This window comes from Bos mutus, chromosome 22 (genome assembly GCF_027580195.1).
Source record: "Bos mutus isolate GX-2022 chromosome 22, NWIPB_WYAK_1.1, whole genome shotgun sequence".
NCBI classification, from domain to species: Eukaryota; Metazoa; Chordata; class Mammalia; order Artiodactyla; family Bovidae; genus Bos; species Bos mutus.
In genome coordinates this window covers 63,160,968-63,185,516 of record NC_091638.1, presented here as the reverse complement: position 1 = coordinate 63,185,516, position 24,549 = coordinate 63,160,968, and the positions used below count along the sequence as shown (strand labels likewise).

Sequence of the window (24,549 nt, the reverse complement as noted above, 5' to 3'; positions counted from 1 at the left end):
TTTTTTTTCTTTTCAGGACGTTGTTAGACCATGAAACGGGGATGGCAGGGGTTTGAACTTGGCTAAGGAGTGTCTCTGCCCAGGAAGACGGGCTCGTGTGGGCTGTTAGGTCCAGCCTGTGTGCAGGGCTGCTCTCTGTCAGCGCGGGGCTGGTTAAGGGGTTTGCAGAGCCTGTCCCCGCAGACGGTCCGAAGGGCATGGCACAGCCGTGCCCCCGGCCAGGGCTTCCCCAGTGGGGCCTCCCGAGACCCTCCGGCCCGCTGGGCTTTTAAGCTCACACAAGCAAGGAGGCCGCCGACCCACCTGGGTGCCATGCCTCTCAGCCCGGGGCAGGAGGGTGCTCCCCAGAGGCCCCAGCGCCGCGGATCAGGGTGCTGGGTGCAGAGTGTGGTGTGGGGGCGGGGTGCCCGGGGTGACCGCCGTGCTCTCGCCCCCCCAGGGTCTGCCCACGCACGACACCGAAGGCAAAGAGCTGAGCAAGGGGCAGGCCAAGAAGCTGCGGAAGCTGTTCGAGGCGCAGGAGAAGCTGCACTTAGAGTACCTGCAACTGGTTCAGAACGGGGGCCCCCCGTGACCCCCCCGGGACCCCGCCCGTGCTCCCGCCTGTTTACAGTGGCCCTTGGCCCCGAGTGAAGCGCTCTGTCCACAGAGGGCCGGGCCGCCTCCTGCTCTGAGTCGTCAGTAATAAAGTCTTCCCAACCGGGGGCTGGGCTTTGTCTGCCGTCAGCCTGCACGGTCAGCGCGCGCCGGGCCGGCAGGGCTGCTGGGTCAGCAGGTCACGACTCGGGGGCTCAGACCGCCGAGTGGCTTCAGCCAAGGATCGTCCCCCAGCACTCCCCACCCCGCCAGTACTGATGGCTATCAGCTAATCTCTGCTGTGTGGGCGCATTGGGAGGCATTTGAGCAAGAGAAAGACGGGCTCAAACTGGCAGAGCCTGCGGCGCCGCACACAAAGCCTGCCCGGCCGGGCACTCGGGTCATGCTAGCTCAGCTCGCCGCCCTGTCTCCACCGCGATCCTGCGGGCGAGCGGGCGGCAGGGCCGGCTCAGCACCCCCAGGGTGACATTGGGGCCGCAGCGTTCCCAGGTCCCCGCCCGGGAGCATGTCCTCTCCACCCCCGTTCACGCGTTTTCACTCCCGGGGGAGGAGAATCCCCACTGAGCTCCACGGTGTGTCTCCAGCCTTGGTCGAGGCAGGGGCACCGAGGGCCAGGTGGGCTCCGCGAGGACCACGGTGGGGTCCTCGGGGCCGGGCCGACGGGCTGCGGGTCGTCATCCTGTTCTCGTGTGGCAGTCGGTGTCGTGACCCGGCCCATGGTCGGGGGGTGTCGGCCATGCCCAGGGTTGGGCATGCTCACCCTGAACCCTGCCCACAGGAGCACTGCTGGCAGAGCAGGTGGGAGCACGTGCCCTCCCGCCCTGGCTGCACTGGGGGGCCCAGCCCCGTGGGGGTGCAAGGGTAGGACCCCCAAGGACAGGCTCTGGGCATCGGTGTTGGTATGCATGCTAGGGCGCTTCACTTGTGTCTGACCGCAACCCCCTGGGCTGTGGCCCCCCAGGCTCCTCTGTCCGTGGGATTCTCCCGGCAAGAATAGTGGAGTGGGTTGCCCACACAGCACATCCTGCAGGGGATCTTCCCGACCCAGGGATTAATATGTTCAACGACAAAAAACATAAACACCAGTAAGAAAAAAAAGCCCAGAACAAAGTGAAACAAGCCCAGGCTAGTTACACGGTGCTGCCCCACGAGCCGCCCCCGCTCTCGGTGCTGACGCGACAGTGACCGTATCGTTGAGCCTGGCCCCGCCTGGCGGGTCTCGGTCAGGGCCCCCACTGGGTGCGCTCAGGGCGGGATCTGCGCTCTGGAGCCGGGGTGCTGGGTGGGGGCCCCAGGTCCATGGCCTCGGTGCTCCCCAGAGAGACACGCACCACGTGCCCTTGCGTGTCTTAACTTCAGAGATCTCAGGGCGCCCCCCATTACCCTCCGAGGCGGCGGGCACGGCGAGGGCGGGGAAGAGGGCAGCAGCCGTTTAGGAAAGCGCCCCTTCACCCGGTTGCAGCAGCTCCGTGGGTCGGGGTGAGAACGCACCCCTCTGCTGCACGTCGTTGGGGGATGTTCCGAGGCCAGAGCAGGAGTCACGTGGGACCCCAACGCTGTGTCGCTGCGCAGAGCACCACGTGGCTGTCACCCCCGCGAGGTGCGGGGACAGAGCTCCGAGGGAGAGGAGGTGTCCCGGAGGGAGGAAACAGCAGGCGCTCACCCTCGGCTTGTTGACACGGTGCTTCCCAGCCCTGCAGGCTGAGGGGCTGCCCTGGTGAACGTGAGCACCCGGACTGGTTCCGGCTCTGAGCGGCAGCCCCCTCCTGGGAGGAAACGTCCTGGAAGGAAGGAAGGCATGGGGCAGACCAGGAACCACACAGTGATGGGGGCTCTCCAGGACATCAGGCAGAGGGTCCCGCATGGTGAGATCCAGTGAGATGACCTCCTCAAGAGCCCGGAGGTGCAGAGCGCACCTGGTGGGCCCGGGGTGGGGGCTGGCTAGAAAGGGCAGCAGGAGGGGTCTTCATGGTGGCGGGCGGTCTGGACCCCTCACCCCTCGGCCGCGGTGGTGGCTGCAGGAGTCCACACCCAAGGCCACGTGCCCCCAGGGCTGGTCTCCGGGCACTGATCTTGGGTGAGACGTAAGCACCAGGAAATCATGTGGAGGGCACAGGGACCCTTTTGCTGCAGCTTCCTGGAACCTCTTACTGTTTCAAAGTCAAAAGCCTCAGCAGTCTCCCCCAGCCCAGTCTGGGAAGACCTGGGCACTGAAAAGAAGGAGCCGTTGAAATCCGGCGTCCACACTTGCCCTCGAGGGCAAAGAAGACCAAGACGTCATACCTGTCACCGTGGGAGGGGACATCTGCCCCACAAACTTGGTTTTACTAAGTGGCAGGATTAAGCATCTCCGCCCCCATGGACACTGCGCTTCAGGGCCCCCAGTGGCTCCACCGAAAGGGACAGCAGGCCAGCGGACGGGACAGAAGCAGAGGGGACAGAAGTGGACGGAACAGGGCGGTTGGAACAGGGTGGTTGGACAGCCTCTGTTCCCGGGCCCTGAGTGCGGCGCCGACTCGGGCCAGGGCCATCGGTGGGCTCAGCTGAAAGTTGGGAGCTGACGGTTCTCAACGATGGTGGAGCGTCATCCCGCAGGTGGCTCAGAGGTAACAGGGACCAGGAAAGGTGTGCTCTGCCCGTCACCCTTTCCCGCATCTCTCAGTCTCCGCATCCCCTGAGAGGGACACCGGGGCCTGAGGGGTCCCCTGCGGGGGAGAGCCGGGCTAACCTGCACAGAAAGGTTTTTCCACTAAGAACATAGAGTCAGCACCGAGTGAAGCTTCCGGACCCGTGCCGCCCAGGCAGACCCTGGCTGGGACGTAGCTGAGGCTGGAGAGCGCACCGCCCCCAGTGCTCGGGTGAGGCCCCTGCCCCTGTTCGGGGGCCCCTCCTGGAGGCCTTACGTCCTGCTCACAGGCTGCACTGGGGAGCCAGGCACAGGCAGGCGGTGCCCACGGAGGCGGGGCCCGAGAAGTGCCAGCACCACCCCCAGCGTGTGGGCCTTGATGGTGCCGAGCAAACCTGCCGCAGAGATGTCCGGGGACATTCACGTGTGGACTGGGCGTGGCGTGACTAAGGGGTTCTCGGTTCTGTCCGTGCAATCGTGTGGGCTGTGTCTTCGTGTCTTAGTTTAGGGCAGCGCGGTGTGAGGTCCCTCATGGAGTCACCTTTGGCCGAAACAGCAGATGAAGCCAATCAAGCACGCGCTCGTCACATCAGAGCCACCGGCGTCTGTCCCTAGGTCATCCTCTCTACCTTCCCGTGTGCGAGACTCTTCACGATCTGATATTCTTTGTAACATGCCACCAGGGAATCCTCTCGTCTTTATTTTATTTATTTGCTTATCTTTTTGGCTATGGCCGCACAGCATGCAGAGTCTTAGTTCCCTGACCAAGGACTGAACCCACGGCCCCTGCATTGGAAGCATGGAGTCTTCAGCACTGGACTGCCAGGGAGGTCCTTCACCCTCTTGTCTTTAGTGGAGACCATGAGCCCTTTGCCAGCTGCAAAGGACGGTGGGGAGTAGGGACTGGCCCCGGCCAGGGTGCCTGCAGAAGGTGTGGGGGACCCAGGAGGTTCCCCACCCCACCGCAGCCTGGTCAGCAGAGTCCTTGCTGTCCCCTTTGCATTTGGCCTTTGTACCCTCACAAGCCACAGCAGAACCTTTTGGAACAAGATGGAGTGAAAAACTTTTTTTAACTTGGAAAATATCAATTCACTAGTAAAATTTTGTTTCTTTCATGTGTGTGTATGAAACCTCTTTCCAGCTTTAAGAGCCAGAGTTGTCTTCCTGGATGGGTGTGTGCTCATCTGCTTCGGTCATGTCCGACTCTGCGACCCTACGGACCACAGCCTGCAGTCGCCTCTGTCCATAGGATTCTCCAGGCAAGAACACTGCAGTGGGTTGCTGTGCCCTGCTCCAGGGGATCTTCCCAACCCCGGGACTGAACCCACCTGTCTTACGTCTCTTGCATTGGCACCTGGGTTCTTGACCACTGGCACCACCCGGGGAACCCAAAGTCTTCCTGTTTCTCTCCAAAGAGAAATCTTCCAAGTTTTCATTATTAAAAAAAATAATTACAGATTCACAATTTAAAAATCAAATCATGGGACTTCCCTGGGGTTCAGTGGTTAAGAATCTGCCTTAATGCCAGGGGATGTGGGTTCGATCCCTAGTCGGGGAACCAAGAGCCCACGTGCTGCAGGGCGGTTGAGACCAGGACAAAACTGAGGCTGCGCGCCACGACTGAGACCCGACACGGCCAGATATGTTTTTTTAAAAATCAAATCATGCAGCAAACTACCAGAATAAAATCGCAACCGAGTGTCTCCTTAAGGCCATCTCTGAGTGAGCCTGTAACACTTTGGGCACAAGCTCCCGGCTCCTTCCCTCTAAGGGTGTGCGTTTACAGACACAGCCCGCGTCAGGCGCCCCTCGCTCTGCACGGAATAGGCAGGACGTCTTCTGGTGTCAGTATACTGTGGTTTTCTACTTCCTCTGTGTGTCCACGTGTCTTGTGTCACGAGAGCATCGTGACCTGGGTGCCACCACCCTGGGGAGGCACATGGGTGCTTCTGGGGCCCAGGCTCCCCCTCTCCCCCTCTTCTACCAGCCCTGTGGGCTGTTCACTGAGCAGTGGTCCCCCCAGGCGGCGAGGACCAGGGTCCCCCCCAGGGCCAGGTTGCTTAATTTAAATCCATCTGTGGCTGTGATGTGAGGAGCGGGGCAGAAAATACAGTCAGAGTGCAGGCAGGTGAGGATGGCTGCCTGATCTCAAGAGAGACGTGGAGAGACTGGGTGCAGTTTCCAAAGAGCTGCTGCGACGAGGCCAGCTGCAGGGGGTTCTGGTTCCGCTTCTGTTGGGGAGTCCAAGACCCAGTGCCTGAGATCTGAGATGTCAGACCCAGGCAGGGGGCTTGGGATGGCAAGGCTGGCATCACTCTGAGCCCGACACCTGCCCGTCACGCCCACGGGCAGGCGGGGACACGGCATGCCGCCTGGCCCAGCGAGTACCCCGGGGCACCGGCCCCGGCTCACCTCCCAGTGGGACTCCCAGGCACTATCTTTAGGGCCATGAGCCACCCTGAGCTATTTGCAGGTCCTGGAATGCAGCTGGGGTCATCAGAACAGACACTTGAGCAAAATGTTTTTATATATTAATACATTGCCTGCATTGAACTGTATTCCCTAGCATCACACAGTGTTAGCACTAAAAGGTTATCTGAAAGATCACTCACCCCCTTTAGTAGATGAGGAAACTACTGTCCAAGACGGTGAAAGTCTTTCTCAAGATCATAAATCCAGGACAGGCTGACCCTCTGGATGCTTCATGATTTACAAGGAACAGTAGTCCAACATCAGCAGGTAGGACGAAAGTTTGGGGCCTCCCTGGTGGCTCAGAAGATAAAGAATCTGCCTACAATGCAGGAGACCTGGGTTTCATCCCTGGGTCGGGAAGATCCCCTGGAGAAGGGAATGGCTACCCACTCTAGTATTCATGCCTGGAGAAGTCTATGGACAGAGGAGCCTCGCCGGCTACAGTCCATAGGGTCGCACAGAGTCAGACAAAACTGAGCAACTTAATACTTTCAGGACAAAAGTTAACACTGGACAAGACTTTAAATCACTCCTAACGTGCAATATAGACACACAGCATCCCCACGTGAGTCCAGCAGAACATTTTCATCTAATACGGAAACACCGCTTTTTCTTCCATCGAATCCCAGATAAAGCCGTTGGCTTGTTTTTAAGGGGCTAAGTTGCATGGGGGAATGGGGAGACAGAAAAAGAAGTACCTTTGACTGAAGGGACTTACACACACACACACACACACCCCGCCCCTGGGTTGTGGGGAAGTAGCACTGTTAAGATCTTTGGATGTAAAAAGTGGTTTGGATAGCCCACCTTTCTTTTATACTTCTACTTGTCTCCTAGTTGTGTGCTTTTTTTTAAGATTTTTTTTAACGTGGGCCATTTTTAAAAAATACTGAATTTTTATAATCCTGCTTCTGTTTTATGTTTTGGTTTTTTGGCTGTGAGGCAGCTGGGAGCTTAGCTCCCTGACCAGGGATTGAACCTGCCCTCTCTGTGGTGGAAGACGAAGTTGTAACCACTGGGCCACTGGGGAGGTCTGTGATTTCCACTTTAATGTATTACTATCACATACAAGTTGCACAGTCCTTGTTGGGCTTGATGATTTCTCTTATTGTCCCTGCTGTAGTTGATTCTGCCGATCATGTTATCAGTAAGTCTTCACCTTAACTAAAAGCAGCCACAGCAAAACCAGGATCAACAGAAACGCCACACCCTAGGCTGTATGTCTCGGGACCGTGCAAGAGTAATGACAAAGAAGGAACTACTCATCAGACCTAAATTTGGATAGTCATTTACACTTAACTGGATTCTGAGAGTGTTGTATTTGTTCCAAGGTAGCTCAAAAACCTTTAAAAGTGCCCTTGAGGAAGTGGGAAAAACAACCTCATTGTAACAAGAATATACACAGGGACTTCTCTGGTGGTCAATGGATGAGCCTGCCAGCCAAGGCAGGGAACACGGTTCGAGCTATTGAGGGAGTGTGCCACAACTACTGAGCCGGAGCTCCAGGGCCCACGAGCTGCAGCCTGCCCTAGAGCCTGTGCTGCACGAGAGGAGCCGTCGCAATGAGAAACCCTCACCCTGCAATGAAGCGTAGCCGCTGCTCACTGCAGCTAGAGCAAGCTCACACACAGCAGCAGAAACCCAGCCCTACCAAAAATAAGTAACATTTTAAAAATTACATTAAAACAAGAATATATATACAGATGTGAAACAGGGAGATAGGGGATCTGGAAAACTGTGATGGCCCTCGCCTCTGGTAGCTGAAAATACAGAAACTACCTGCAAGAATAGGGGCAAGAAAAGTCAGCACAGAGAACCCTTTAAATTCAGTCATGGTTTCCTTTCCAAAACGGAATAGACTCAACTCCTAGCAGTTTTGCTTCTTAAGTAACGTGGCCTCGAGAAAGCCCCTTCACCTCCTTCTGTAGATTTATCTGTTACCAACTACAGACGCTATGCCATGTTAATACATCTCTTTATTTCATCAGTGACGACAGCAAAGTTAGGTGTCCATCCTAGCACCTAAAACTCTGGACTAAAGAGTCCTAAGTAAAAACAGTCATTAAAAAAAAAAAAAAGTTTCATGTAAAGTTACACAGGGACCCTAATGCAAAAGTAGTATTTGAATTCTTTAGACACAAATGCAGCAAAATGTGTCAGTAACTAAGTTGCATCCTTTGTAATTCTTTCAATTTTTTTGTTTTTGTATTTCAAAACAAAGTCCTTTGTTTAGCTTGTGAGCATAGTAATTAGATAATGTTTCAGATATCATTTTTGGAGCACAGGACTAAATAACAACTAACCATTATAAGGGACTTATATGAGGCTAATGTTTTCTTAATACATGGCTTCCCAGGTGGCTCAGTGGTAAAGAATCCACCTGTCAATGCAGGAGACACAAGAGACCGGGTTTCCATCCCTGGGTCGAGATGATCCTCTGGAGGAGGAAATGGCAACCTGCTCCAGTATTCTTGCCTGAGAACTTTCATGGACAGAGGAGCCTGGTGGGCTACAATCCACAGGGTCACAAAGAGTCAGAGGCGACTGAGTGCACACGCATGAATTGTATTTCTTGAGTAGGGATACTTTGAACTGTTTGGTCATATGTTAAATAAAATATTTTGTGTTTTTAAAAAGATTCCTGATATTACTCGATTCTTTCTCATGAGCCCTAAATATAATTCTGACTTTATTTCTCAGAACGATCTTCATCGTCTTTTAGTGGAAAATGTCACTTCATCAATCTGTTAGCAATTAAACTCCTGCTTTGGCTTGATTTTATTTTTTAAAGAGGATCTATGGAGACAGAGAAGGCCATGAGATGCCGCCACAGCCCGGAGCCCCCAGAAACTGAAAGAGGCAGGAAGGATCCTCCCTGGGAGTCTCCTGGAGGTAACTGAGCCCTGTGATACCTTGATTTCTGCCTTCCAGCCTCCAGAACCGTGAGAGTACACAAGGCTGTTGTGTTTTCTAAGCCCCACAGTTTGCGTCCCTTTGTTGTGGCAGCCGGAGGAAGTTGGGACAGCATTCTCAGTCCTGACACCGACAGAAAGGCTTTGGACAAGGTCGTCCACCTTCCCACCAATTCACTAAAGCGACCCGGAGAAGGACAGGCTGCCTCACTGCAGCCAGTGGAGCGAGGCCCAGGTCCAGTGGTCAGCCCACAGCCTGCCCAACCAACTAGTGCTGGTGTGGTGTGGTGGATGGGGGGCTCCACCAGCTCCCTGCCACCTGCACTGACCCCCAAATATCTGGGCAGGGCCAGACCCAGTGGCCTCGTGAATATGAGTCTTTATTAAACAGGAGGAGGAAGACCCCCTCACCTGAAAATTCTGGGGTTCTTTTCTGTTGCCGTTTACGTCTCCTCCCCCAGCTCTGCCCCATCCTTACTGAAAGCAAAGCAAGGTCACTGCAGAAGTCAGAAAAGCCAAGTAAGGCTTGGGATCCCATACCTGCTCCCAATACAGATGCAGGTCCCCACGTTGGGGGTCACATCTGGGCACCCGCTGACCACCCCGTGGTTAGTGACCGTATGTCCTTAATAGTCCCTCCAACAGGAGCCTCTAGATGGTTTCCAACTTTCGCCCCATGAAACTTGCTCAAAGTTAGAACCTGTTTCAGGAGCAGGCTCATTCAAAGACAGGAAAGTTTCGGAAGAAAGGGACAAAAACGACCCCTCAACTGAAGACAGCGCCCAGAAACACACTCTGAAGCCCGGGCCTGTGGCATGTGGGTTTCCACCGAACTGTCATCTCATCTCACTAAAGCGCTTTTTAAGTTTTCCAGGAACTGTGTTGTGGGGAGGCCGGGGTCGGTACCCCAACCCCAGCGGCCCAGCCCTTCCTCTGGTCGGGGAGGTCAGCCAGGCCAGAACCAGTCTGAGACACTGGGCACGCGGGCCTGGGCGCTGCCCTGGGAGAGCCCGTGAGTGTGCGGGGTAGGGTGGGGAAGGAAGAGGGGACCCACGAGCCAAGCCCTGCAGGCAGGACGAGCCTGGGGACCTGAGGGGGTAGATCTGGGCCAGGGGATCGCGGAGGTCGGCGGGGTCAGCGCGCGTTCCTGGGAGTGGAGCTCAATCCGAGGTACCAGGGGGCGCGGGAGGAATCCGAGACATTGCCCAGGCCCCCGGGGGGCCGGGGAGGGGAAAGGGGTGCGCCCGAATCGGGGGTAGGGGGCTGCACAGGCCAGGGGTTGGGCGACTGGGGTGGGGAATGGACTGCGCAGGCAGGGGTGGGTGGGTGAGGGGGCGAAAGGGGTGGCGCCCGGGTTGCATAGAGGGGTGCGCAGCGGCAAGCGTCCTCCACGTGGGCCCCGTGCGCCCCGCCCCTTAAAGAGGCGGAAGGAGCGCGGCCGCGCTCCTTGGTGACGCCACACGCCCTTATTTGCATGAGCGCGCGGGTCTCGGCGCCGCGTCCCCGAGACGGCTTCCGATTGGCCGTCGCCGGAGGCGCCGAAGCGTAGCGGACTTGCGCCGCACTGGTCCAATAGCAGCCCGCTTTGCTCGAGGAGGGCGGTGACAGCGGACTCGGCCAATGGGCGGCGGCGTTGTTGGCGGCCACGGCGGCGCAGTCCCGGAGTGAGCGAAGCCCAGACGGCTGCCGCTACTGCCGCAGGAGGCGCGAGGTGCGGCGGCGAGGGCTCGGCCGGGTAACGCTTTTGTTGGGGCCGGCGGGGCCGGGGCCGGGCTGTCGGGGGCCGCGCAGGAGGCCATCTCGGGGAGCCGCGGTGCCAGGGGCGGGGCCGGACCCGGAGTGGGGAGCGGGCGGGCGGGAGCGTAGCCCGCGGGGAGGCGGGCGGGGCCCGGCGGGCGGCCGGGAGGCGGCGGCAGGTGTCCGCGCGGCCCGAGGGTCAGGAGCGCTTTGTTCCCGCGCGGTCCCCGCCAGCCCGTCTGCCAGCCCTGCGATGTCCCGGGGGAGGTTGAGGCCGCGGGCCGGGCCGCGAGCGCCCGGGGGAGCGCGGAGCCTCCCGGGGCCTTTGTTTTCGGCCCCGGAGCCCTTCCCCGGGGCGGAGTGACCGCGATTCGCGGCCGCCGGGGGCTTCGGGCCCGGGTTTGCTGGCGCGGCGGCACTTTTAGCGGCCCTGGCCGTCGTCGGGGCCGGGCGGCCGCGTCATTCTGCAGGCGGGGAAGCGCGGCCGGCCGACGAACCCAGCGCGGCCGGAGACGGTGACGGCAGTCACAGCGGTGTGCCTGTTGGTACCTGACTGCCTACCCGCGTTCCCCTCCCTCCCCAGTCCTCTGTTTCCCGAATGCTTTCTGTGCGTCCCAGCAGAGGGCCGCCCGGTCGCAATCAGACTTCCTTTCCACCGTCCGCAGTGACTCCGGGTCTGGGTTCAGCATGAAGCCTTTTGAGCCCCGAGGAAGGCGGGGGTCGGGTTCCTGGCCAGGCGTGCCCATACCCTCCCTTGTTTGCGGGCCTGTGGTTCATATGCCGCCCCCCACCTTAACCTGTCCTGGTGGTTCAGTGGTGAAGAACCCATCTGTCCGTGCGGCAGGCCCCGATTCGATCCCTGGTCCGGAAGATCCCCTGGGGAAGGAAACGGAAACCTCCCTCCAATATTCTCATCTGGGAATTCCCACGGTCAGGGAGGCCTGGTGGGCCACAGTCCACGGGACCGCAAAGAGTCGGACACGACCGAGCCGCTGAACAACAGCAACGCTGTGAAGTATAATAGGCACCCGAAAGTTCTCGGAATGAGTCATTGAACTAAGTTGTCTTCTTTAAAATTACTCTTTTTTTTTTAAGTAACTGTTCCTCTTAAGTGATTAATAGTTGTCCTACACACCAGGACCTCTGATAGTCTCTTGGCTTGCGTTGACTCATTTCAGAAGTCTAATGACTTTTGAGGTAAGCACTGTTGTTTTCCCCTTTAACCACTCAGGAAGCTTGAGGCCCTGAGAGGGTTAAGTAAAGTGGTGTTTGCAGGGTGACAGAACTTGGGTTAAAACGCAAGCAGTTAGGCCTAGGGGGTCTTCATTGCTGCACGAGGGCTTTCTCTAGTTTGTGGGGGAGGGTACTCTAGTGGTGTGCGGGCTTCTCACTGCAGTGGCTTCTTTTGCTGTGGAGTTGGGGCTCTAGGGCACACGGGCTTTGGTAGTTGCGCTTCCCAGGCTCTAGAGCACAGGCTCAATAGTTGTGGCACACGGGCTTAGTTGCTTGACGACATGTAGGATCTTTCCAGACCAGGGATTGAACCCGTGTCTCCTGCATTGGCAGGTGAATTCTTTACCAGTGAGCCACCTGGGAACTTTGCCTAACTTTCCAGCTTCTCTGTAGAGAGGATGAAAAGTTTTAATAAGCTATTTTTATTATTGCAGTGAGCCTAACTGCGGAGAAGGCAATGGCAACCCACTCCAATACTCTTGCCTGGAAAATCCCGTGGACCGGGGAGCCTGGTGGGCTGCCGTCTATGGGGTCGCACAGAGTTGGACGTGACTGAAGTGACTTAGCAGCAGCAGAGCCTAACTGAAGTCTAGGTTTTGAGGATTTAAGCTGGTTGATTATTTCCAGCTCCACATTCTGTGATTCCACAGAATGCTAAGTGCTCTCCATAGAAGAATCTGGAAATGATTACGGACAGCGATTAATGATAGCTAGTGGGATTAATAATATGCTAACATAAAAAAGACTTTGCAAGAAAGAAAGATGGTGTTACGAGTGGGAATACATTTAAAAGATTGAGTGCTAAAGTGGAGGAAGGTGGCTTAAACATTAGCGTTATCTATTAGCGGTTAACTTGTTAAGATAGAGTTGACAGGAGAAGGAAATTGTAGAAAATGAATTTTCTCAATTTATTAGCTGCTTTTTTTTAAACTTGTTTTGTGACAGGGAAATTTTTTTCTTTCATCTTTCGAAGGTAAAGTATCCTATTTGTTCTGAGATTTGGGGATTGATTGAAGACTTGGTCAATAAAAATACCATTGCAAGACTTAATTTCCTATAGAATGAAGTGACAAAGGGAGGTTGTTTTATAGATAAAATAAATTGTGACTATTTTAAGTTTATTTAGGAAAGCTTTCACTGGAACTTTGAGGTCTCCTCATGGAATGATGACAGTAATTATTCTCTAAATAGTTATTTATAATTATATAAAATAATTTTAACACTATAGTGCTGTCTTAAACAGCAGTTACTACTTTGTAGTCTTTTTTTTGACCCATGTTACTAATTTAGAATGTCCACTGTTATTTGTGCCTCTGTATTTCAAATCAACATCTAAATACTTTTGTGACTTTTGCATTATTTTTGAAAATACTGTATAGAATGGTGATTGGAGACGTTGAATTCTTCCCAATAGTTGATTCTTATCACTTTCGGTTTGATAGCTTTAGTAAACCGAATTCTGGAAAGGATACTTAGGTTTGAGGACTGTTGCCCTCTAAAAGTGTACAGATGCTGTACTGTGAATTGACCATTAAGATTATCAGACCTTTCTGTGATATTTTCTGTTGAGAGATTTTAATCTGAGATCATGAATTTGTAGAAATTGAGGGCTTAGAGTTGGTATGTGTTCGTCAGTGCATTACAGCCTGTGAATTCTTGCTTGAATCTTTAGTTAAACTATTTCCATTAATCTGTCAGGATTTTTACCAGCTTCTTAATATTGAAAGCATTATTAATTCTGTGTCTGCAACTTGTGGCCAACTAGGGTTGAAATTGAAATCCTTCTTTTTTTTTTTTTTTTTTGAGCAAGTAGATAGTCTTCTAGCATCAGGAGGTGTGACCTGAAATGTAAATCCATACATGGACTGACAGAGTTCAAAATTACTTACATTCAGTTACTTTTCTTCCTTTTTGTTCATTGTCCCCAGTTTTAAAATGGTTTAAGATTGTTTTGATTGTGTTGTACTTTTTGAAAGTTTTGCCAGAGAACCAAGGGTGGTTTTTGTTTTTTTTTACATGGATAGTGTCTGTGACCAGTGGGTGGTTTAAATTCCCAAAGCCCTAAAGGGCCACCAGCTATATGAAACAGGGAAGAGCTGGTGCTCTGAGTGATGGCGTGTCTGAATAATAAGGCGGTGTTGAGGAGCTTGTTGGGAGATTGGTCTGGGACTGCTGTTTGGGGAGTGCTTACTTTTTTGTTTTTTTAAAGGAAGAGGTGTTTAGGCAGACAGTATTAGGTGGGTGCAAAAGTGATTACGGTTTAGTATTAGTTTTGGTGCGAAAGTAATTATGCTCTTCATTGTTAACTTTGCCGTCTGACACTGGTATACGTCCTAAGCTAAATGTGGTAATGTTATACATGATTTTAATGTGCATTTCTTGCTTTATGTTTTTTGCTAATGACTTATTACTTGTGGTTTATTTTATATTTAGACTGTAGAAATATTAGATAGAAAGCAAATTTGAGAGTTTTTTTTTTAATTTGACTTCAAATGGGCTGTAAAGCAGCAGAGACAACTTGCAACATCACCAACACATCAACAACTAGGAAGTGCTACCGAGCACAGCGCTATGCTGGTTCAAGTTTTGCAAAGGACACCAGAGCCTTGAGGACGAGGAGCGTGGTGGCCGGCCATTGAAAGTTGACGACTAGAGTTAAGAGCATCATCGAAGCTGTTCCTCTTGCAACTACACGGGAAGTCGCTGAAGAACCCAGTGTCAAGCATACTGTAGTCATTCGGCATTTGCAGCAAACTGGGAAGGTGAAAGAGCTCGTTAAGTGGGTGCCTCATGAGCTGATTGCAAATCAGAAGAAACACGATTTTGATGTGTTGTCTTAGAATGTAACAGCAACAAACATTTTTTGATCAGATGAAAACTGGATTTTATACAACAACTGGCGATGACCAGCTCAGTTGGTGAGTCGAGAGGAAGCTCCAAAGCACTTCCCAAAGCCAAACTTGTACCAAAAAAAGGTCATGGTCACTGGTAGTCTGCTAATCCACTACAGCTTTCTGAATCCGGACGAAACCATTACATCTGAGAAGTACGCTCAGCAAAACTGCAGTGCCTACAGACGGCATTGGTCAGGAGAATGAGCCCAGTTCTTTTCCACAACAGTTCTGACTTCATGTTAACACAGCCAACACGTCAGAAGTTGAGTGAACTGGGCTACAAAGTTTTGCCTCATCTGCCATATTCACCTGATCCCTCGCCGACTGACTACCACTTCTTCAAACATCTGGACAACTTTGCAGGGAAAGCGCTTCCACAACCAGCATTAGGCAGAAAATGCTTTCCAAGTGTTGATTAGGTCCTGAACACAGATTTTTTTACTCTGGAGAAATAAACCAACTTATTTCTCGTTGGCAAAAATGAGTTGGTTGTAATAGTTCCTGTTTTGATTAATAAAGATGTGTTTGAGCTTAATTATAATGATTTAAAATTCAGGATCCGAGACATCAATTACTTTTCTATCAACCTAATAAAAGGCCGATATTACTTAGACTGCTCTACCACTGGGGTGATTCCAGAAGCAGAAAGGAGCTGGTGCAGGGTCACTGCAGGAAACTGCTCTCCTCCAGCCGTGCTTAATCTGCACACTGCCTCCTGGTCCAGTGAGCATGGCTTCCTAGACTGCACTTGTGAGGTTTTCTTCTTGAGCGCTGTGCTTACTAACGGGCAGCAAAGAGTTTTGTGTTGGACTGTTAGTGGGATTTTCAGGAGGTAGTTTATGATGCCGTGTATTTGTTTTTGTTTGACAGCTTTTGGTTTTCTTCCCCGTCCTCTTCAGAGAAAGCAGGGCTGCTTTACATTGTTTGCCATTGAATTTTAAATTTCATGAGTATTTAGTAATCGGAGAGGTGGTGTATTTCTATAGGGACAAAACTACAAAAGATCACTTCATGAACTCTACCTTTTCATCTTGGCAATTCACTGTGTAGCCTTAATTTTCCTCTTAAAAATATACTTTGTAAGCTGTTACGAAAGGTGCTTCCGTTCTGGATCTGTGGGACTTTTTTTTTTTTTTTAATGAACGGTGCAGAATCTGCCTGCGATGCAGGGGACCAGGGTTTGATCCCTGGATTGGGAAGTTCCTCTGGAGAAGGGAATGGCAATCCACTCCAGTATTCTTGCCTGGAGAGTTCCATGGGCAGAGAAGTCTGGTGGGCTACAGTCCGTGGGGTCACAAAGAGTCAGACAACGACTGTGCGACTAAGAGACACACACACACACACACACACACACACACACACTGTGCATTTTATTCTTATCCCCAAAAGCCTGTTCAAAAACAAGCTAAAATGATTTCTGTGTAATAGTTGTGTGGAGTGGTGGAAAGAGCAAGTGTACAATTTAAATATGTGCACAGGTTTTAAGAATGAAGTTGGGGATGTTCTAATTTAAAACATTAGTACTTGTTTATCCAGCTTCACAGACACACACACACACCCACACACAGTGCATTTTATTCACAGGTTTTAAGAATGAAGTTGGGGGTGTTCTAATTTAAGACATTAGTACTTGTTTGTCCAGCTTCCCAGGTGCTCAGTGGTAAAGAATCTGCCTGCCAGTGCAAGAGATGCAGGTTTGATCCGTGGGTCAGGAACATGCCCTGGAGAAGGAAATGGCAACACAACCCACTCCAGTACTCTGGAAATCTCATGGACAGAGGAGCCTGGCAGCCACAGTCCATGGCGTCGCGGGAGAGTTGGAGCCCAACTTAGGCAGCAAACAGCAACGACAGCAAGCGCTACTCCCCAGTTACCGTGAAGTAGCTTTCCCTGATTTTCATCTGTCTGTTCGTCCGTGAATGCCATCTCTGCTAGGTAGTTCTAGGGTTCTGGATCCTGGGGTGTTTTATTGCACTGAATAAAACAGATGAAAGACCTTGCCCTCACCTGTTTGCACAGTGGGAGACAGTTACGTTATATAGGGGTCGGTGCGTTTGAAAACAGGAGTAGAAAGAAGGAATAGGGACTTGGGTGTTTGCAGTTTGAAATAAAGGAGACAGTGTTACTGACAAGGTGACAAGACCTTGGATTAAGAAGACTTGGAAATGTTTGGCTCATTCAGTCATATACAAAGAATTGCAGAGAAGAGAGTGTGGAGGAGGAAATTGGAGCTATAGCAATGAAGAACCACTGTGCCTCCAGTAAAAATAGGCTGTTTTGGTTAAGGAAAGGAAACTTTTTGACTTTCTTTGTGAAAACTGAGGGCTTGGCCTGGAGCAAGCTCCTAAAGAGACGGTCTGCCCTTGTCTCACGGACAGAGGCAACTTCCTGTGTGTCTTGAGAACCTGCCTAGGAGAGGCTTCGAGTGTGCAGGCTCCCTGCTGTTGTGCTGTACGCAGGCAGCTCGTGGCGGACCGTCCCTCAGCAGCGGGGAGTGGTTGAGTGCAGTGGGTTGCCTGGTCCTTGTCTTCTGCCTAGTCCTGTGCTGGACCCAGGGATGGCTGCGTTGAGCAGGTAGATAAACCTCGGCCTTCATGGAACGTAGTCTTCAGTGGGAAGGCAGACATGGGTCATCTGTCAGTCGCCGAGTCGTGTCTGGCTCTTTGCAACCCCATAGACTGCAGCTCGCCAGGCCCCCCTGTCCTTCACTGTCTCCAGGAGCTTGCTCAAGTTCTTGTTCTTTGAGTCAGCGATGCTGTCCAGCCATCTCATCCTCTGTCATCCTCTCCTGCCCTCAAGCTTTCCCAGCATCAGGGTCTTTTCCAGTGAGTTGGCTCTTTGCATCAGGTGACCAGAGTATTGGGGCTTCAGCTACATTGAATCATTTATCTGTTCTTTTTCTAAAAAACATGCAAGTAAAAAGCTTCAGACATTTACAGAAGTTGTGGTTCCCACATACACCACTGACACTTGGTGACAGAAATTAGACAGAAATTAACTACTTGCCAGTTTTAGTTCATCTGTAAACATGTAATACATACGGTTTTTTAAATAATTTTTTGATCATGACAAAAGAAAAAGTGCATGTAAGATAGTCGTTACACATGTTTGAAATCAGTTTGAACATAATTTTAAGACTACTTGTATGAGTGTAGGACATGGACAGTTTTTTTTTTAACTGCTAAGAGATTACAAGTATACTGAAGAGTATGTTGATTTACAAAGACATTTTCTATTGTTCTAGCTATTTACATTAGTGATCTGATTGTTAGCTCTAGATGTGTTTTCACTTACCGGCTGGCACAGTGAATCCAACACAGTTAACTCCCCGAACTAAGGCGTGCAGTGAGAGACTCTCCTGGTCCGGCTCTGTACAGGGACCAGGGTTTGTGGGTGGAGGCGTTGGGATGTCCTGGGGGTAGCGTCCTGATTCCTTCTTGGAACAGAGTGGCTTCTCTGCCCTGGGCCAGAACGTGGCCTGGTAACCCTGGAGACTGATCGGGCTCCCCCTCGGGTGGGTAGAGTGGGGTCAGCAGCCCTCAGGCTTTTATGTGAACCAAGTGCTTGTGCTGTGGGGTTCATTTGACGGCCACGCTAATTTAATAAGAATTGTGGACTCTGGTGATATTCCGAAGTCTTACAGAAATACATTGATCACATTTAAGTTCATTTTAATCATTCATTTGAGTTAAAATAGGTAATACATGTGTAAACAGGTTTGGTTATGTGAGGGCTGACCACATTCCCCAGTTCACACCTTGTCTCTTGAGAGTGGCCCAGTTTGAAATTACGGAATTACTCTCTAACTATGGGCTAAATGTTGTCAGTTAAAAATTAAGAATTTAAAGTTACATTGGATAATTTACAACCAAAATATTTTCCCCTATGAAAAGTTTGGGGTAAAAAAGTTTAATCCATAAATAGAATTGTGAGGTGTCTTATATAAATAGCAAAACATTCATTTGTGTAATCATGGAAATTTGCATGCCAGGCCAGATTTAGAGTTAGAGGCTCAAGGTTTTTGTTTGACCCTGAAAGGGAACCTGAACTGCTATGTTCTTTTGAAATTTTAGAATATTCTATTGCCTGGTATTCCTTTCATATTTCAACTTAGTTGCCTTTTAAAAGTAAGAGATCCTTTTGATGAGGTTTGGAGCTGTGTTTTCATGAAATTAATATTAAACTCAGTATGTTAACATTTGAAACAAATGGATGGTTATATTTCTTAAACCTGCAAATTTGGTAATTCCTTATAACTTTCTATTTTAAGAAAGTTTTGTTAAAATAGTGGTGATGAAGGTTGACTAACTGAACTCCCGCTTGTTTGTAACATGTCACCACACTAGGTGACTGTTTCTTAGATAAGGGTAGTCGTGTTTACAGTAACCTGGTTTGTATGTTTTATGGCAAGCGATAAGTAGGATCTAACAGCATATTGTAACAGCAGAGGGAGGCCCGGAGTAGACCATGTACTGGGCCCTTCTGGGTTTCATCCCATCTTCAAGGCCGCCTCTCAGGTAGGCCCTGGTTATGGATGTTGGAACCGAGGTTACACAGCAGGAAATGATAGGAATGGTTTTCAAACCCAGATCAAAACCAGATTGCTGTGTGTGTGCTCTGTGTTCAGTGTGGAGTTCTGGGTTTGTGGTGTTTTGACCTCGAAGTATTTGACATTTTTTTAAACTCATTATCTTGTTTGTTGTTCTTTCCTTGATTCAGTGCCTTCTGGAGGCATGGGGAATGTTCTATTGTGTTTAATTCTAACTGCTGGGTGGTTGCGTCACCCAGAATAGGGTCTCTGTATCAGTGTGGTGTCGCTTTGGAGTGGTGGCGTCCTGTGGGGAGCCAAGCATCTTTGGCCTCTGTCGTCAGGAGGGCGTCTGTCCATGACCAGATGTTTATCGTCAGCTGCTGTCTCAATCCTTGTGTGTGGCCGGCAGGACGGGGGCGTGGCCGGCAGGACCTGGGGAGTGTTTCACACTCCGTCTGTGGAGGGAGGTGTGTTGGGGTGCTGCTGCACTGCTGGCCCCGACCCTGACTGAGCGGTGGGTTGTCACCTGTTCCAACAGTAGCAGCTGCCATGTTGAATTGAGCAGTGGGAGTGGCAGCAGGAAGTGAAGTCTGCGCTGGGGGTGGTAGGGAAAGGTCACCAGGGTCTGAATTTGAAATCTGCAAGGATTTTCATCTAAAATGGAATCAAAGGATACGAATGGGAAACTCATGCCTGTGCCCTCAGGAAGATGAAAGTTAAAGACTGTGAGACTGATTTCCCAAAATTGCTCGATTCACAGAAGATCGAGCCTTGTGCTCTGACCAGTCGGCGTCTGCCAGCACTCTCTGTCCATCTTCAAGTCAGTGAACTTCAAGTATGTGAACTCCTCACTGGATTTTCCTCTTTTGCACCCTGTGCCCACAGAAGCAGCCTGCCCTCAGCCTTCAGACTTGCTGTCGCTCACTTCAGCTTGCATGTTCCACATGCAGTTCCTCTGCTCTCCCAAATAAACTTGATTTCTGGTAACTTGAGCTGGCCTCAGTTTGCCTCATTTCTGGTAGGTTGTCATTACATGGTGTGAGAAGTGGGCTCCAGAGGAGACACCCGCCAAGGAACGACCCCTTCCAGTGAGCAGGGGACCCCAGCGAGCCCTTGGTGCCCTTCGTCCCGCAGGCCTCCGTGACTTGGTCTGGGAAGTCTCCTCTCGGATCCCAAGCCCCTCCTTTTGGATGAGCTCTCTGACTGTATTTGGGGTCTCGGTAGGGACAGGTTGTCTGGTGAGGGCTGTTTCATTCTGAAGTCAAAAGCAGGATCCGGTCATCTGAAGGTTCTAAAAGTGGCCCCTTCAGGAACTCTGATGTGTTTAAGGGTCTTTCCACTTACAAATGTGCAGATTTTTAACTAAATGGATCAGTCTTACTAAGGATAACTGAATTCCAAGGAACCTTTGATCTCCCCAAACTTGTTTTTCTCCAAACCAAGTTAGAAAACTGCAGCTACCAGATGAAGCCATCCACGTGGAGTAGTTACGGTAATTGTTCTCTGGAGCCTTCTAAATGTGTTCGGGATCATAAAATTGCCTCCTTACCAAATACTGTTTCCAGATGGAACCTAGCAAACAACAAGAGGTGGGGCTGTAAAACGCCGGAGGCCTCTTCCTCGGCGTGAGCTGAGGCCCTTCCTATCCTGCTGCTCCATCTCCTCTGTATCTCTCTGCTCAGTCGTGTCCGACTCTATGACCCCATGGACTGTAGCCCACCAGGCTCCTCTGTTTGTGGGATTTTCCAGGCAAGAAGACTGGAGTGGGTTGCCATTTCCTTCTCCAGTATCTCTCTTTGCTGCTGCCTCCTTATCCTCCCGCCCCCTCTTACCCGAACTTCCTTTCTTTCCTGTCATTGAAACCTCACCAGCGAAGCCCATTAAGACTTACCCTTTCAAAATTAGACCTGAGGATCCTACTAAATCATAGCAAGTTTCCTACACCCCATGGGCACAGGTTAAGCTTAGGGCTGCATGGACTTTCCCAAGGTAACAGCATCCTCATAGACCCGGGGGAGGAGTTCAGTACTGGGTCCCCGATTTGCCAGCTTAGCCCTCCGGCCTCTGTCAGTCAGGCCATGTGCTTGTCTCAGATAAGTCAGGCCTAACGCTAGACTAAGGCAACCAGCTGAGAAAACCCTGAACGATCCCTGAAGCTTAAATGAATCCATCTGCCAGCCCTTTGATGTGACCAAGCTGCGATACAGCCGAAAACGTGCATGGAGCCTGGAGCCGGCCCCCAGTCCCTGGGCTGGAGTGCAAGGCAGGCGTACCCCCAGAGGCCTGCCGTGTCCGTCCGTGGCTATTACAGCAGGCTCCAAATTGTTCTCGGAGGCAAGTCAGGCTTCTCTGTACCAATGCTGAGTCCACAGAGGTGGCTTGTAATTCCATGTTTGTAAGTGACCTAACCGTAGACTTACCCTGTTGGAACAACCTGTATAGAATTGGAGACAGTGTCTACCTTGGTCTTGTCAGTCTGGCCAGTCAGTTGGCCTGGATCCCTGAAGATGACACCAGAAGAAAGACAGCTGCAGCAGATGGAGACTCAGGGCGGGTCTGGCCTCCAAGAATCCACAGCCAAACCCACCCATGCAACGCCTCCGAGGACACCCGGGCTGCCCCGTCCCGCCGGTGAGGAGGCAGGGAGACGGCCTTCCCCATGCTGGTGGGCCCAGGGCGGCTCTGTCCGTGCTCAGCAGCTCCCCCTCGCAGAGGTGCAAGCGTTCCAGCAGGACCCGGTTCTGTCCCAGACTGGGCCGCGCACTCGTCCTTGCCGTGCCCGTTGACCTACCAGAAAGCCAACGGCCCAGGCAGGGGTGTGTCCAGGGCCTTGGGCAGCAACAGCGTTGTGACTCCCTGCTGCCCGCGTCCCTAACCCCCACGTGCTATTGGTGTTCATCTCTACTGGAAGCAACTTTTTCACTGTGGGCGACTTGTTTTTTTTTTTTTTTTTTTGTATTCCCGTTGATAAATGTAACTTCCTGCCTTTACTTGGGAAGGACAATATACCTGGACAGTCATGTATTGGGGGCTTTACTGAGGTTCCCTTTTTCACAGATTTTTTTTTTTTTAAGGTGTTTTTAAAACATTGTGTTTTGGTGGTACTGGGTCTTCATTGCCACTCCCAGGCTTTCTCTGGTGCCAGTGCCTGGGGGCTCTCCTCTCGTGGTGGTGCCTGGGCCTCTCGTTACGGTGGCCTCCCTTGTGGAGCTCGGGCTCTAGGCTCAGGGACTCTAGGGGCGCAGGTTCAGTGGTTACAGCTCGAGGGCACCGGAGCGTGGGCTCAGTAGCCGTGGTGCACAGGCTTAGTTGCCCTGTGGCCTGTGGAATCGTCCCAGTCCAAGGATGGAACTCGTGTCTCCTGCGTTGGCAGGCAGATTCTTAACCTCTGGACCACCAGGGAAGCCCTTCTCCCAGGTTTTAAAGGCTTGCTTAAATGACATAGAGTTCTCTGGAGGTACCACCTTACTGTTAATATGTAGATGGTTTGCTTCTTTGCTCACCCTTCCAAAATTTCCACACAAAGACATTGTTCCCCTGTTAAGAATCTTAGCCATTAAGGGATATAAGGTCTCAGAGGAAACACTGCAATTTGTCCAAACACACATTTGATATCTAGGACATGTAATCTCAGAGCACAGAATACACCTAGATCCTGATAGACCTCCAGGCATTTTAAAACTCTCCAGACTCTTCAAGTGTCAGTTACAGGGTTTCCTTTGGTTAGTGGGTTATTGTTGCAGTTGGATTCCAAACTTCTCTTTAATGACTGTGCCCCTATATGCCTTTTTGGGCAAGGGGCGGGAAGGGGGCTTTGCCATGCAATTTGCAAGATCTTAGTCCTCTGACCAGGATCAGACCCACACCCCCTGCAGTGGAAGTGCAGAGTCTTAACCACTGGACTTACCAGGGAAGTCCTGTATGCCTTTCTAAAGAGCAGCAAATCCGGCCTTGTTCGGGGTGACCAGGGTAGTTCTGTTGTTCAGTTGCTCATGTCCGACTCTCTGCGACCCCGTGGACTGCAGCACGCCACACTTCCCTGTCCTTCACCATCTCCCAGAGCTTGCTCAAAGTCATGTCCATTGAGTTGGTGATGCCATCCACCCATCTCATCCTCTGTTGTCCCCTTCTCCTCCTGCCTTCAATCTTTTCCAGCATCAGGGTCTTTTCTAATGAGTTGGCCCTTCGCATCAGGTGGCCAAAGTATTGGAGCTTCAGCATCAGGCCTTCCAACGAATATTCAGGGTTGATTTCCTTTAGGATTAGCTGGTTGGATCTCCTTGCAGTCCAAGGGACTTTCAAGAGTCTTCTCCAACACCACAGTTAGCCTTTGAAAGAAAGTTTAATAAATTCCACTGAACCTTGGATACCCAGATTATCAGCTACCCCTTTTCCTTATTGTGAGTGAGAAGGAAGGGAATGCCCTCGGGATTTTATCCAAAACTGACCCCTGGGTTACTGCCGCCCACAGTTAGATCCCTGGCCTGAGGATATGGCATGTCTTAGAGCGGTGCCTGGTGCTGCCCTCTTGGTGAAGGCTGACATCTTTGCATCTGGCACTGCTCGGCTGTGTGGCGTCCCCTCCTTGCCGCACCTTCCGGCAGGCCGGTGTCACCCTCTGGAGTCTTCCCAGTCTCTGCGCGCATCACTCACTCACTGTGACAGTCTCAGCCTGCCCCGCATCTCCCCTCCTCCTCTGGTCAAGTTCCTGTGACTTGACTTGGGTGGTGTCATAGGGACACCTCATAACTACTTACAAGCATCTCCTAACTGAGTCTTGATCTTGCGTAGTTTGCCAACTAACTAATGGTTCTTAACTGAAGCATGCAGGGGGTAAATCCTATGCTGGGTGTGAGGTTGTTGAGACTGCCTCCTCCCCTTCGGCTGCTTCCGCTCAGCCAGCTGAACCGCACCACTGTGCCTCGTCCTGTGGTGCTTCACAGACACTGTGCTCCTAAGTGGAAGGTCTGCGGCAGCCCTGTGTCCGCAAGACAACTGATGCCATTTTCCTAACAGCATCTGCTCCCTTCGTGGGTCTGTGACGTTCCGTAATTCTCACAGTATTATTTTCTTTGGTACGGTGATCTGTGATCAGAGATCTTTGATGTTACAACTTGCTGAAGACTCGAGTGACGGTTACCATGTTTTTAGCAATTAAATATTTTTAAATTAAGTTATGTGTTATGCCAAAGAATGTTCAAAATTGGCAAAAACCACTACAATATTGTAAAGTAATTAGCCTCCAATTAAAATGAATAAATTAAAAAAAAAAAAGAATGTTCAAATTACTGTTCACTTGCACTCATTTCACATGCCAGCAAGATTATGCTCAAAATCCTTCTAGCTAGGCTTCAGCAGTACGTAACAGAACTTCCAGGTCTACAAGCTGGAAAGGCAGAGGAACCAGAGATCAAGTTGCCAACATACGCTGGATCATAGAAAAAGCAAGGGAATTCCAAAAAAAAATCTACCCCTGCTTCGTTGACTATCCTAAAGTCTTTGTGTGGATCGCAACAAACTGTGAAATACTCTTAATGAGATGGGAAT

At 51.3% G+C, this 24,549-nt stretch overlaps 2 protein-coding genes across 5 annotated transcripts in view; both read left to right on the top strand.

Moving 5' to 3' along the window:
- The window catches only part of CARS1 (cysteinyl-tRNA synthetase 1), a 52,142-nt gene extending 51,438 nt beyond the window's left edge, over window positions 1–704 (top strand). For both annotated transcript variants that reach the window (XM_070360489.1, XM_070360488.1), the window contains exon 23: window positions 440–704. In XM_070360489.1, the coding sequence (XP_070216590.1) occupies window positions 440–574 (135 nt within the window). In that variant the 3' untranslated portion in view covers window positions 575–704. The remainder of the gene's footprint in view (window positions 1–439) is intronic.
- Window positions 705–10,215: 9,511 nt separating this feature from the next.
- Window positions 10,216–24,549, top strand: part of NAP1L4 (nucleosome assembly protein 1 like 4) — a 53,527-nt gene continuing 39,193 nt past the window's right edge. Inside the window, exon 1 of one of the 3 annotated variants that reach the window (XM_070359909.1) lies at window positions 10,216–10,318. The gene's annotated coding sequence lies outside the window, so the exon portion shown is untranslated. Of the gene's footprint in view, window positions 10,343–24,549 lie in introns of all 3 variants that reach the window. The other 2 variants (XM_070359907.1, XM_070359908.1) reach the window with 2 other exon arrangements.